The sequence below is a fragment of the Phallusia mammillata genome, chromosome 1 (genome assembly GCF_965637545.1).
Source record: "Phallusia mammillata chromosome 1, kaPhaMamm4.hap1.1, whole genome shotgun sequence".
NCBI lineage: Eukaryota > Metazoa > Chordata > Ascidiacea > Phlebobranchia > Ascidiidae > Phallusia > Phallusia mammillata.
The window spans coordinates 24,992,774-25,007,314 of NC_137252.1; the positions used below are offsets into that span (position 1 = coordinate 24,992,774).

General features: G+C 37.6%; 1 protein-coding gene and 1 pseudogene across 1 annotated transcript; one reads left to right on the forward strand and one right to left on the reverse strand.

Moving 5' to 3' along the window:
- Nucleotides 1–4,136: 4,136 nt before the first annotated feature.
- LOC145209456 (uncharacterized) lies at nt 4,137–5,336 on the reverse strand (annotated as a pseudogene).
- Nucleotides 5,337–5,732: 396 nt separating this feature from the next.
- Nucleotides 5,733–11,795, forward strand: LOC145209466 (multicopper oxidase mco-like). Its single transcript, XM_080079752.1, has 14 exons — nt 5,733–5,835; nt 6,104–6,288; nt 6,630–6,731; nt 6,989–7,120; nt 7,410–7,609; nt 7,843–7,983; nt 8,225–8,429; nt 8,937–9,190; nt 9,763–9,859; nt 10,129–10,246; nt 10,797–10,945; nt 11,065–11,170; nt 11,375–11,633; nt 11,741–11,795. The coding sequence occupies exons 1-14, from the start codon at nt 5,733–5,735 to the stop codon at nt 11,793–11,795; spliced, it is 2,106 nt and encodes a 701-aa protein (XP_079935878.1).
- Nucleotides 11,796–14,541: the final 2,746 nt, after the last annotated feature.

The following is a 14,541-nucleotide window of genomic DNA, read 5'->3' on the forward strand; positions in this document are numbered from 1 at the left end:
CCAATTGATTGTGGTAGATTTGAATCAAGATTATTGCTCAAATTAGGATAGGATATTGTAAAAGTTCAAGCATTGTTCAATTTCTGAGACAAACCACACTTCTTTGTTGAGGACATTTTAAAATTAATTAGCAGTTTCTGCGAAAGATGTGTTTACTGGCATTAGGTGCTTTTAACCACCGAGAACAATATGTATTTGTTGTTCATACGTAAGCAGGCGAACTTTGTTCTGAGTGGAGTTTAGTTCTGGCGAGTCCCATTTGAAGACTATGACGCAAGTTAAACTGGTATTTAAAAAAATCTTTTTATTTTATTTTCAATCACTTGCACAAGGTGTAACCAACACATGCTCGGGAGGAAGCCGTACTTAAATCCTAAATGCAATTCCTAAAATAATATCTTTTCTAATCGTATAAACAACTCTCTTTAGGGTCTGGGGGCTGTAGTTCGGTTAACCTGCTGTAAATCTTTATTGCTTTGGAACAATTCCGCTAGAGCTTCTTGCCCCGGGAAACATACAAAATCAAACCATACTTCTGCCAAGTCAAAATTTATTCGCATACATGAATCCCCATTCTCGACTTAAAAGTTATTAGGCAGAAAGATTTTCCCGGCCATTGGGTGACAGTAAAGAGTTTGTCGTTTCGCCACAGCGAGGCGAAGTTTCCTGTTGCCTACAAGAGAAATATGAAGTTTTTAACTTGATCACATTATGTAAACAACACAATATAAGTGAACTGGTATATTGATCCTTTTTGTTGTATCGGTAGATTTGAAGGTGCATATGGTAGGCCTAATTTCCGACAGATAGCCTACGTTTTTGAAACTGAATCAGGTAAATATCGCACAAAGTCCAAAACATATCCTTTTAGGGCTAAATCTTTTTTTTCTTTCGGAACTAGAAGTTCACACGTTATTGAAGAGTACTTGGCTTAAACGAATTTAAACATTGTGCTAATTCCCTTTTATGTAGCTTTCCGTAACTGCATGGTTAATTAACGTAAAAGTCCAATATTTTGATTGATTTATCACTTAAACTGTAGTGTGTAAACATTTCTCTTTCATTGTGTTGACTTAACACTTTATGGCATCTCTGCTGTTTTAAATCGGAAAACAGCAAACATCAAGTCGTGTGCAGTCTTCAGATGGAACCGAAACAATTTTTACGTTACCATTTATTTACAACAACCGTGGCAGTTTCGATTATACGTGTGGATTTTCCCCGGGGTACGTCAGTAAACTATTTGAGTCCAAGTCAATCTGGGGGCAAGTGAACTATTTTAAAAGAATTTATTGACAGTTCAATTTTTGTGTTACGGCGACGCAGTTCCTTATGTAGGCAATATTCGTTTCTGCGAACATTAATTTTACAATGTAACGACGTCGTTTAATGCGAAGTACTGTGTAATTCCGCTCTACGTTTTTTCCCAAAACAGACATTTTCCAAAATTCCTCGACCGTGAAATGGCCTAATCCAGAACTGTCAAACTCATTTAGCTTTGCGGGTCACATTTACTCATCCAGATTTGACGCTGGGCAGACAAGGATAAACAACTAATGTTATAATCGATCTCTTATTTGGGTGTAAAAGGCTGTATATTCACATAATTTAGACAATTTTTAACAGCCATATTTATCCAAACGCCCTCACGCTTTTAACCGAAAATAGACGCGGACATATAGTAGAAAGATGAAATCGAGTAACGCGTCCCCATAGTTTAAAAACCGCGGTTTAATCTTTGACTGTACCTTACAGAAAATTTTGCTTCTTAACAAACTGTATTGAACTGTATCTAAGAAAAGTATTTTATCTGAAGCTTGCGCTGTATTTTGTTTGTCCGTTTGAAGAAGCAACACGTTAAATTGCAGGATATTAGCTAGTTATGTAAAATTGCGCATAACGATGATGCAAAGACAGCTTGTGACATTCCAGAAAATTTTGCAGTAAAGGCTATTGTTTCGCAATGGAGACAGTCGATTCTCAAACCTTTTCGCCCCCCCCCCCCCCCCAAATTGCCTCACCGACCCCTAAAGGATCGCGGGCCCCAGTTTGAGAACCGCTGCTTTAATCCCAGTGAAGTGCATACTCTCTTTGTTTATTCCACGTCTTGTACCAAAAACTTACGCGTGATTTATGTTGCAAAAAAGACGGAAACCAGCAATGTAATAATTTAAATTATTTCAAAAAGTATGTCAGCATAAGTATGTAAATCGTTTGGCGTGTTTTTGACCCGTGATCAAGGCTGCACTTCTCTAATGTTTTTCATATGTTTAAATACAAGGCAAAACTAAAACTTACTTAAAGGTTCTGTAATAATGGATAAACTGGTTATGGCATTCAGAGGATCTGTTTACACTGTACCCAATTGCCTTAAGCCGTGATAACTAGCACAGATGGCGTCCCTTTGATCTTATTGATGTTTTCCATACTTAGTTGACAACGCCACACGCATTAAAATATAAATTGATAAGAGCTGCCTTGTCAGCAGTTATCTTTTTGAATAAGTTTATTTAGGTCGCATTTTTTTCTAAAAGTAGCCTATGGCCCGGCACAGAAACTTATACCTTCACAATTTTACAATTACATTTTTTATGGTTAAAACAGTGCCGTGCGCCTGCTGGTAATTGTGGAAACGTATATGGTTATTTATGTATGTAAACTCAACTTGGGATTTCCAGTCTGATTCATCATTGTTGTTTTGTGCGTTGTAACGGCTCACCTGTTCCCAGCCACGCAAGAAACACAGTCTGCCAAGTTTGTGTGCGACTATTGTAGTTTACAGGTCTAACACGACCCCAAAGGCAGAAAAGATGTTACGTAAACACCATTAATTTCAAGAAAATATTTCTCCTGTGTTTATTTTATTGAGATACAACAACATCATTCGATCCAATCTATTTACTCTTGACAAACTGTTGTTATTGCGTAACAATGTACCTGTGGTAGCCTATAATATGGCAGAAGTAGGGGAAAGTTTTAGCGCGTTAATATCTTTACGAATGAATTGTATTCTTTGAATATATATATACCTACCTACACATAAGTTTTCTTAATCAGATATTATGCGAAAAAACATTTCAAAAAAGGAAGCAAATCACACCAATTAATCATGGTAGGCATAGTGCTTTGTTAAGTTCAGTGTAAACATGGCCCTTCTATAAAAGGCATTCGAAAACCCCATAAAAGCACGTCTAGATTCCTGGCGATTCTGGCAAACCATCTACCTCTAAATATACTCGTATGGGTTGCACAAACGAAAACGGGAGTTTCCAATGACATTTTGGGAACTTGAAGGGGGAATTTCACTTGAATTTGAAACCAAATTTAGGAGAATTTCGGGGTAAAGATAGGTGGGTAAACATCAGTGGGTGCACTGTTTACCAATGGATTCACTTTTCCCTGGAAATTTAGGCACATGGTGTTTGTTGAGGTTTTATGTCCCAATATGTTGTGGGGACTTCACGCTAGCACTGGTTTTACGACGTTGTCGCGGTTTGCGCAAAATGTCTAAATTGAAAGCCATTTTGTCTCAGATTGCATTTTTTGTATTTTCCGACAATCAGGTGACAGTCCGAAAACTAAAAACTATGCTTTGTCGTGTCATTATGCAACAAGAAACGTAGAAATTTTAAGCCACAGTATTTTTGGGAAACGTAACTTTAATCCATACTCCACAGTCATCGGTCTTGTAAGCGCCCGTGCGCTCACAAAAATGCCATTACGAACATAAGCAATGACTCTGTTTCTATCTTTTCTATAGGGTAAATGATAACCATCAATTGATAAACATTCGTCACTAATATTGCAATCAAGCCATGTTTCCGTAATATGTCAAACCCACGATTTAATGCAATGGCATGTAGCTCATCCACTTTCACGGATGTGTTATGAGTAATGATGCACCGGATCAGCTAAATATCGGTTCGGCTGAAACCAAGTATTCGGCAGTTTTGCCGAATAAATTCTGCTGAAACAAACCAAAATATTTATGTCACACGAATTTGTGCGCTACGCTTTTGACACGAAAAAATGTCTCTCTCATTTATCCTTATGGTGCAGTTTAAATGATTGCGTGGTATCTTACTAAGCACAAAGACACGTTTAACGCTTTTTTTTTCGTAAAAGATCGCAAGAAATTATTCGGCCAAAACCGAATCTTTGCAAAATAACTTGCTTCTAGCACTTGTTGGCATGATGAATCTGTGTGATTGCATGGAAGCCAGTAGATGTCTGGTAATGTTTGCATTGTAAAACCGGTCCGACCAGCAAGAGAATGAATTTTTCTTTTGTCCGACATTTTGATAAACTTTACAACAATTGGTGCAGATTTGGGCAAATCATTAGATCCAGTATTTGCTGTTGAAGACGAGCGGCGCGGTAGGCGGTGTAGGCTACATTACTAAGTTCAATCTTAGTGAGATCAGAAGGTGGGTACTGCAGCTTATCAGTCAAAACCGTGCGAACAATATGTTCGGTTTGGTCCGGAGATTCAACATTAGATTGTTGCGGGATGCCATGAAACAGTAAATTAAACTCTTTTGAGCGCAGCTCATCCATAACACGCTCTTGTTTCGATGGAACTTGCGTTTCCCTGAAGTTGTTTTCTAATTGCTTTCGAGCTCATCAATGCGTTGATGCGCATTCTCGAGTCTTGTTTCATCTTGGCCAATGCGTTCCCGCCGGTCATTTTCAATTGAGGTCAGGCGCCGATCACTAGATTGCATTAGGTTAAACACCACTTGTCGTGGGCTCAGAGTTTTCTTTTGGTTCAGCACTTGTATCAGTTCGACTTTTCCTTACCGCAACGTTATTCATGATCCGTGTCACAAATAACTTTCGAGGTTTGCTACATCAGGTATTACTAGAAATCTTGACTACGAAGTCATCAATATAAAGCGTACAGAATAGAGAAACTTAACAATTACAGCAGCTTTAAAAACACGTCGGTCCGGCACTACGACCAAGTAGCGACGATTGCTTTCGACCAATGTATCAATGTTAACCCGGTGCAACTGGTACAAATTCGCATACAAAAGTCGCACTGCTGATCGGAGCACTGATGTATTCCACAAACCTCCAAAATTTCTGTTTTGTTGACATAAACATAAAAAACGGGTAAAACAAAATTAAAACATACAGTCACGTAGTTTAGAGTTGCAAGCAGGTCTGCGGGAAATTGGGGTCTAATGCCACAATCACAACCCCTAACCTCGGTCCTAAAGACCGGCCGAACCTACAACCCTGACGCAGTATAGTTGACACTCACTGAAGCCTAAATAATTTGTGCCGCATTTATTGTATTTTTTGTGTTTTTGGTGTCGCATTTCCTTTCCCATTGTAGTAGTGTCAACCTAATCCAACACGTTTAACAAACAGGTATGATGCAACCATCCAAGGTTTCGAACGGTTTCGGAATCCCCTGCTCTTTGCGAAAAAAAGACGTTACGTCACAAGAGTATAAAGACGGCCATTCTGAAGCGTTTTATTCGGAAGAAAAAAGTCAGTCTTACAGTCGACAGGCAGATGTACTACAAGTAGAAAAAATAATAAAGTAAAAAAATCTGTTTATTGTTGACATCACATATAAAAATGCTGTTAGGTGAGGTGGCAATTAAAAAAAAAAGCCGCATTTGTAGTCAATAAAAAAAAAAAACTAAACTTATATGTTGTATCCGCAGCAGTTATAACACAACAAAAGCAAGACTTTTCAACCATAGTTATTAGTGATTAGAATGGACAATCACGTGATCGTTCTGTTTGTGGTGATTGGCTTTTTATGTGTGACGTCATTCGGTCAAACCGATTGCAACTTTACTCATCCATGTCCATTAAATGGTGGGTTAAACCTAGACTAAAATACATCGAATTTAAAACCATTGACCTATTGGTTCTTATGTAGAAACAAATTCCCTTGCGTTGCATGTTTTGAAAAGCATTCATTTATACCAAATTAAAAGTGCTGAAACAAGGCGTCTCAAAATGTGCTGAACAAACGCCCGATAATGTTAGGTAGCATATTAAGTAAGTCATGATGCAGATTTCAGGAAATTTTTTAACAAACTTGGAGAACTATGTTCTAAACTTCTAACTTCGTGGTTTCTAGGCGGTGAATACTTGGAACAACCGCGCCAGATTCGTTCCACAAACGGAAGCCTCACATTAACACTGACCTTGGATGTCGGCGATTTTAATGTTGATTGGTTGACATTGAGACGGCGAATGTATAACGGATCAGTCGTCGGTCCTACTTGGATCATAAGAAAAGGAGATCAAGTCAAAATTAGATTGGTAAGAATCGGCATTAGCAAATAATGCTACTTGGTTCTAAATATATGTACAGATTATGTGTATACGCGTTTATTTTTAAAACTAGAGAGGACAAATGAATTTGAATCTGACCCTTAAATATTTTTGTACAAAACAACGAACTAGGTTTATATATTTCAAAGGTTGCTATCTCGGACGTTTTCAGATTCCTGCAAGATGTTGGCAAACGCAAAAGGCAAGGCCGATGCGTTTTTACATCTCATTAGCTACAACGAGTTATAATTAGTTAAATGTACTTGCTATAAAGCGTTTTAACTGATCTACAAAAAAATGGAATATCGTTTTACTCGGACTTTTTGCAGATGAACAAACTAACCAAACCGAATCCAAATTTTGGCCACAACCAAATGCGATTTCCCAACAGTTCAAATCTTCACACCCACGGCCTTCACATTGGAAGTGAGGTAGGAAAGTCACCCAGTATGGACATAAAACAAAGTGTTCTCTGTTTAAGCTCTAAAACAGACCATGATCGTGAGTTCAATGATTGTAAACTTATCTATGCTTTCGGCTCCTTGACTTTGCCGTTCGGTTTTTATTTCTGTAATTACCCCGACGCTACCTGTAGTAAATTGTTATAGTACGTAAATATTGAAGAAATCTTCAATATTCCGAAAGCCTTCCACGCATCCTGCAGTGCAAAAATTCTTCGTTATTTCAGGTTCCAGGCGACAACGTTTTCATTCACGTCTACCCTGAACAAGAATTCACCTACAAATATTCCATTGAAAATCTACAGCCGTCGGGCACTTACTGGTATCATCCCCACCTGCACGGAGCAACTTTGTTCCAGGTGAGTTTCTAAAAACATTACCCAATGTTAAAAAATTCGAACATATTCTATAACAGTACAGTAGTTTATCATGTGTCATTAGCCGATAGTGAAAACCTGTATATGTATGCTCTGTCAGTAATGCGATAATAACTGAAAACTTTTATGGTTTTTTTTTATTGAAAAAATCACGTTGTTAAAATCTTTAAAATGGTATACACTTTAATTAAAATTTCTACACAGTACATCACATTTGTAATTGTAATCCAATTTTAATAATAGTTTACAACACACTTTTTACGTTTTGTAGGTTCATAGCGGCATGGCTGGTTTGATAATAGTTGAGGACGAAATTTCAAGTTTGAGTGAAACACTCAAGTCGGCGTCCTGTCCGCTCAATTGTGAGCATGATGTACAACTTTTGTTTCAACCGCTTCTCCTCTATTCGAATATTCCAGATCTATTTCAATTTTCTGCTGTACAAGATTTGCTTGGCGATTTAACAAACGAGTAAGAAATGTGTAAAACAGGCAATAATTTACGTTTTTTATTCACAGTATTTTATTTACACTCAGCGTTTACCTTTTCATGATTTTTGTGTTTATTTAAACTTTGTCTGATTACATGTTAAACTTTGCCCAGCATTAAAAAACTAACGTATAAGGTCGAGTGAATGTGAATATAATCATGCAATAAAACAGACTTATTAGATTATTAACATTTATACATCTTTGCGTTTCAAGTTTAAATCGGTACAATGTGTCAACCGGCGGAACATTCAGACAGTGGATCGAAGACGAAATCAATGGAGTCGACTATTTCACAACAAACGGGAAAATCAAACCAGTTCTAAACATCACTACGGGTCAAAACAAAAGATTCAGGTCTGGTATTAAGTTTTCTTGACAGTAATAGGCCTTAATTAGTCTGAAGCACAGAGGCATCCTAAATTTTGACCCTGGTTGAAAAAGATTACCTTGGTTTGTTTTCATGTGTTTTGTATTAAATGTTATTAGCCTGACGTTCAATATATCAATCTAAAAACGTTTATGAAATAATGATAGGCCAGAACAAAAAACAAAAAACATACGTTTCATATTTAATTGTTTTATATTTTGCTGATAGAATGGCGAATGCTGGTGGAGGACCGACCCTCGAATTGGAGTTAGTTGACGCCTCTAGTGGCGAACCTGCGTGTGAAGTTTTTGAGATTGCCATAGATGGAGTTTATTTGAACGAAGCGAGGAAACAAAGATTGAATAAAACTTTCTTGATGCCGTCGCAGCGTTGTGATTGGTTGGTAATGTGCAGCAGACCGGGAACGTATGTGGTGAGTGTAGATAATTGGTGAAACTTTTTCTTTGTACTCGCATAAGCATTTTTTTATGAAAAGATTAAGCTTCGTATAGTGTGAACTAAACTATGCAAGGTTAAGACCACATCAGTTCGTATCTTTGACACAATGTTTCGATCAACATAATCAGCATTCGCATCACCAAACGTTGTTTGAGTTAATATAAATAACTTTCCTAGCTATACCCTTATTGTTAGCCGCTGCAGCAAAGTATCCTGTTTCGACCTATAAGGTCATATTAGTTCAACTGGTGACAAGGCATTTGTAGTTATTTTTAAACAGTATAAACTGGACCTGAGCAGACAAAAGTCACCCCATTGTCCACATGGTTTCACAAAAAGTTTACCACAAATGCAGGTCTTGTCACTTCTTCTAAATAGTGACGGAATTTTACTTAAAGAGTTTTATCTTTTGGTTTAAATCTATATTGCTTTTGGTTCAGTGATCTGATACGCTTTTACAATTGTTTGAGTTGTTATGCAGTTACGGTCGAACCCAGAACCTGCCGACGAAGCTTCTCTCGGTCCTGCTGTGCGTTGGAGCGGAACACTTCTTGTCATCAACGTTAGTGGACCGGAAAACGCTACAACGATTAACACGACGTTGCCCGGGCGACCACACTTTATATCAGACTTTCGTAGCATTCCATCAGATGAAATTAAAGGAAAATGGATTTTAGAACTAAGCCCATCGTTTGGCTTAAACCGAGAGAGATTCACTTGCGAAGAGCATTACAGGTATTCAGCATGTGGGTTCTTCGTGTTTTCAGTAGGGGGGTCAAAACCGACCCATTTGCGTTTTAGGAACACTATATATGGACTTTTTAGGAAGCAGTATGTAAAAAGTAGCTTGATCACAAACAAATGACAGAGAGGTTGTGTGTATTGAAACATGTCGACATTTTAACGTTCTCTGTTGTCATTATCATCATCAAGTGTCAAGTTTTGTTTTTCAGGTGTCAGATTTTTTAGTGTCGGTTGTTCACATGTCCACTTTTTGCTTTGCACGATTTGTGGTGGCAACAGCGTTTGCTAAAACTTGTGCATTTCGATATTCTCTTCATACAGTGTCTTTGGCAGTTTAGTGTTAGATCAGTTTACCCTATAAACCTCGAGCTAAAATTGGAGTTGATTGGGTGTCAAGCTTCCTTTTAAATTAAAAAAAACTTACATCCTTTAAATGTCACTAGCTTGAGTGTTTATAGTTCTTTTTCAGCCCGAAAAATACAAAAAGGTCCATGACTTTTTTAAAGCTAAATGTTATATGACTTAAATATTGGCACTTGCTTCATAAACCGTGTTGTTTTTAGATACAAAATGGAAGTGGACGTTCTACAGGAGTGGCAAATTACTAACACGTCACCCGACATCGGTCATCCAATACATTTACACATCAATCACTTCCAGGTCGGCCAGTGACCAAACATTAAAGAATATGTCACCTACTAATTGCCCGAGCGCCAATTTTATTGTTTTTGCCGTAACCAAAAAAGTGCGGATTTGTAATGTTAACACAAAACCATGGTAAATTTTAAGAGGCTACCTTATAAATAAAGCCTATACGTGAGACAACAAAGGTTTTACAGTATTGTTTGTAAAATAATTTTGGTCCCACACTCATTTCCCTGAAATACAGTAATCTCTTTAGCTGAGTAAAGCCGATGTTTATTTTGTAGGTAATTGATTTCCAACCTTACACCGGACCAGTTGGTTCAGTTGATTTTGATACACTCGATTGGAAGCTGTATGGACGGGACAATCAGACTTGTTTCTACCAACATTTTAACTACAATCGTAAGTTCTGTAATTTTTTTTCGATCCCCACTAGTATAGTTTACAACTCTGGCGCGTGACAAAGGTCGGTGCCTATATATATCGTACTTTGTTTCTAAGATTGTCCTTACTTTGTAGGGCAATGTCTTAGAAACATTTATTGAGTCCTTATTTTGTTTTATTTTAACAATTACAAGTCAAATTCATGCTAGAAGTAAAATTAACCTAGGCCTGAGGTTCCGTGAGATGCACGAAGTGTTTTCTACGAACAAGGAGTTGCTTGAACAGACTGTTTCTGGCAAAAAATATGACATGTGATATGTAATTGCTCACATAAATGCAAACAATTGTTCAAAAACGTTTGATTTGTTTCATACGGAAATTTATTTTTTCGGTTCTCCTTTTTAAAGGTTATATGTTCCAGCAAGAGTTTGTAAATATTTCCGTATTCTAAGTTGATCAGCAACTGTCTTCCTTCGCCTCGGTTTTGGAGTTAATGGCCGAGTTGCTCTGTCTCAGCGTGTTAGTTTTAATTTTTTCTGTATTTACGTTTTTTCCATTTGTTTCATAGCAAACGACAACATACCGCTTCAACCAAATCCCCTGCAGTATTCCGGACACTATGACCGCTGGGTGGCAGGAGGGACCGGGACATTGGGTTACGCTGAAGCTGGCGAGTTTCGAGATGTGTTGTGGGTTCCACCACTCTCCAACATCACAGTGAGTTCACATTTGACATCAAGTGACTTTAGCAGATACCAGCCACCTTTGAGCGCTTTAAACTATATCCTAACCTTACCAACCTTCATAAACTTAAGCTCCATCCACTTGTTGTTTAGATCCGTTTTCTTCCTGATAAATTTCTTGGTACTGTTGTTGTCCATTGTCATTTTCTCAATCATGAAGATATCGGAATGATGTTGACTACAGAGATCGTACCACAAGGTAAACTTTGACCAAACCTATAAACGTTAACTTTTAATAACACTGAAAGTTGGACCTATGTTGCATACAATCTAACCTCAGTTAACTATTCTATTTATTTTGTACAACATCTTCGGCACAATTTGTTTTCAAAAATAATCCTAAAAATTTTGCCCTTGTTGAAACGGACGCACCATAAGCTGTGTTCATTTTTTCCACGCACAGGTGCAGACCTCACAGCAGTGATTGCATCTGGTAATGCCTTTCCTGGAACGTGTGATGAGTGTGATACTTATCCCTTTCTCAATACAACCAACCCGTGTCCCAACACCAAAACTACAACAGAGAAGGCTAGTACTCCTGGTACAGTTTTAAGTGCTACCCCTATGATGACCTCCACTGAAGAATTACCCAATCTTGCTACCAGTCAAACAACTGAAGGATTTTCAACTACGAGTTCCGCTCCATTGTTTAATATCAACAGGTAAACGTTTCTTTGTAGTATTCTTGAAAATATGTAGCTTTCATAAATTACATTTGGTATACTTTTTACCTGTGCAACTGGTAATAACATGTATTTTGTTCTTCTAGGTTTTTTCCTATCTACCTGCTTCTGTATGTGTCTTACCTATTGATGATGACATAGTTGACGATATGATCAGACATTCCGACTTTGTACAAACACCGCGCGCAAAACAAGTCTTTTTTATATTCAAAAAAAGGATTGTGAAATACCTAATTGTTGATGCTTTGCACTAGAATGTTTACAAACTTTTGTACATAAGCCATAGTCTGCATATTGCAATTTGAAAAATGTGTGGTTTTTAGGTAAAGTTTCTTCGCAAAATCGAATGTTTAAATAATACCGGAACGTTGCTTTTATCCAGAGTATACGTTCGTTTTACTGGGGAAAGTAATTAGTTGTCTGGCCTCCAACACACATATATAACTTGTTTACCACATGAAATGTCTCATTAACTTTGCAATGATTCGAAGCTATTAGTTTGTCGGAAAGAGTTCATCACCAATCACATTACTTGTCTTTACCCTTAAACCAGTGGTTCTCAACCGAGTTATTTTTGGGTGTCAACTTCATTCTTAAAGGGGTGCATGCACTCTTGACAAATTTTTGTACCACTTTGTAATTATTATTTGATCGTAATATAGGCAAGTGTTTGATTGGAACGCTTGTGGTGCTTTAACCCCCAAAGTTGAGAGACACTGCCCTAAGCTAGAGACTGTCACAATTCAAAAAGGTGCCGCCACAATATTAAGTTTGAAAAGGCAGGCCAAGGTTCGCCTAGTCACCAAAACGTGTTAACGCTGCGTGTTTTTATAAAATTAAAACTGTTACTGTCATCCTGTCATGTGTGAAAATGATTTGTACGAGTTACATTAAATACCCATGGTTTTACTTCTCCTAGAAAAAACAAGCAGCACTAGTTTTACGACGTTATCGCAGTTTCCAAAATGAAAAGTAATTTTAAATCAATTTGCATTTAAACAATTTTGCAACATTAACCCGATTCAACTGGTACAACTAGTCGCATTACCAATCAGAGCACTGACGTTTTCCACATGCAGGCGAGCCTCAAAAACTATCTGCCTTTCCGTTTTGTCGACAATAATACAGAAAAAGAATAATGAATCAAAAATTAACCAAATATTTATGCAGTGCAGTAAGCCGAAAGGCATGATGATATTGGTGCACAAACCCTAAAGTACAAGCTCGAAACCCAGCCCAAACTTTGGCAATTATGCAGGAAAATGATGCCCAATCTGAAGTCAGGCAAGTTTTCTTGGAGCTCAAGCCCTAACCCGACACAAAAAGCCCGCTCAAATTACAACCCTGTCGCAAAATAGTTTAAACTTCATGCAGAACGTTCTACATACATAAGACGCAACCGTCCAAGAAAGATTTTGAACGGATCATTGCAATTCCCCGCTTTTTGCGAAAAAATAGCAAGATACGTAACAATAAAGTGATTTTTGTGTGAGCATAAAGGCGGCCTTGCTGCGGGTGAAATTTGCAAATCTGAGGAACCGAAGAAAAAATCAGTCGGACAGTTGACACACAAATGCGGTTTAGATAGAAAAAAATATTGTGTAAAAATCAGTTTAGTATTTATTTCGCTCATAACATATGTGTTAGGTGATGTGACATTGAATATGAGTGACCACAAAGACATTCCTAAGTGATAAAAAGCAAAAAAGCAAGTTAAACCTATGTTGTACTCACAGCAGCTGTAAAACAATTAGAGCAAGATTTTTGAATGATAGTTTATATACCTGGTGGTTAAAATGGACAAACACGTGATCGTCCTATTTGTCGTGATTGGCTTTTTGTGCGTGACCTCATTCGGACAAACCGATTGCAACTTTACTCATCCATGTCCATTAAATGGTGGGTTAAACCTAGACTAAAATACATTGACTATAAAACCTATTTAGAATTGACCCATTGTTTTTTGAAAAGAGCCACTAATGTGTTTTTAAAAGCATCGTTTCTTGTAAAATGGCAAATGCGTTGGGCGTCTCATCGAAAGATGCTGAACAAACGTTTCGTCCACCTGCTGGTTGCCTATTTAATCACGGTTGACTAAACTGAAGTATTTTAACTGAATTAGCGGGTGGTTAAGTATAAGGTGGATTAATAAGTAGGTCATGCAGCTTTCAAGGAATTTTTTGAGCAAAATTGGCAAATATTTTAAAACGGGCTTGAGCGCAATGCACTAAACTTCGTATTTTCGAGGCGCTATGTACCAAAAAGACTTCGTATTTTTCAGGCGGTGAATATTTGGAACAACCTCATCAGATTCGTTCCACAAACGGAAGTCTCATATTAACACTGACAATAGATGTTGGCGATTTTAATGTGGATTGGTTGAAATTAAGACGGAGAATGTATAACGGATCGGTCGTCGGTCCTACTTGGATCATAAGAAAAGGAGATCAAGTCAAAATTAGATTGGTAACATGTAACATTGACAATAGGCCTTGGCCCAACTGCTATTGCAGATATATGTACAGCTTGTGTGTGTGCATTTTAAAATTGTATGAAGGATGATAAAACGAAAATCTTTTTCTGCGGGGCAAACAAACTGAGTGACTTTATTTTTTTTATCTCAGGCATTGTCAAATTGCTAAGGTGTAATGAAAATTTAGCCAAACGCAAGAGACAAGACCGTTGCGTTTTTTGGCAAATATTTAGCTCCAGCGTATAATGGCCCGTAAACTTACTGTTTTTAAAGCGAATCAAATTCCCTTCCAATAAGAAACACGAGAGGTTTGATGCTAAGCAACATTTTGGGGTTTCCGCCTGAATATGTTAAATTCAGCAGTTTCATGAATGTCAAAACACCGTAAAAAATTCGCTAGTTGGGGTAAGGCTG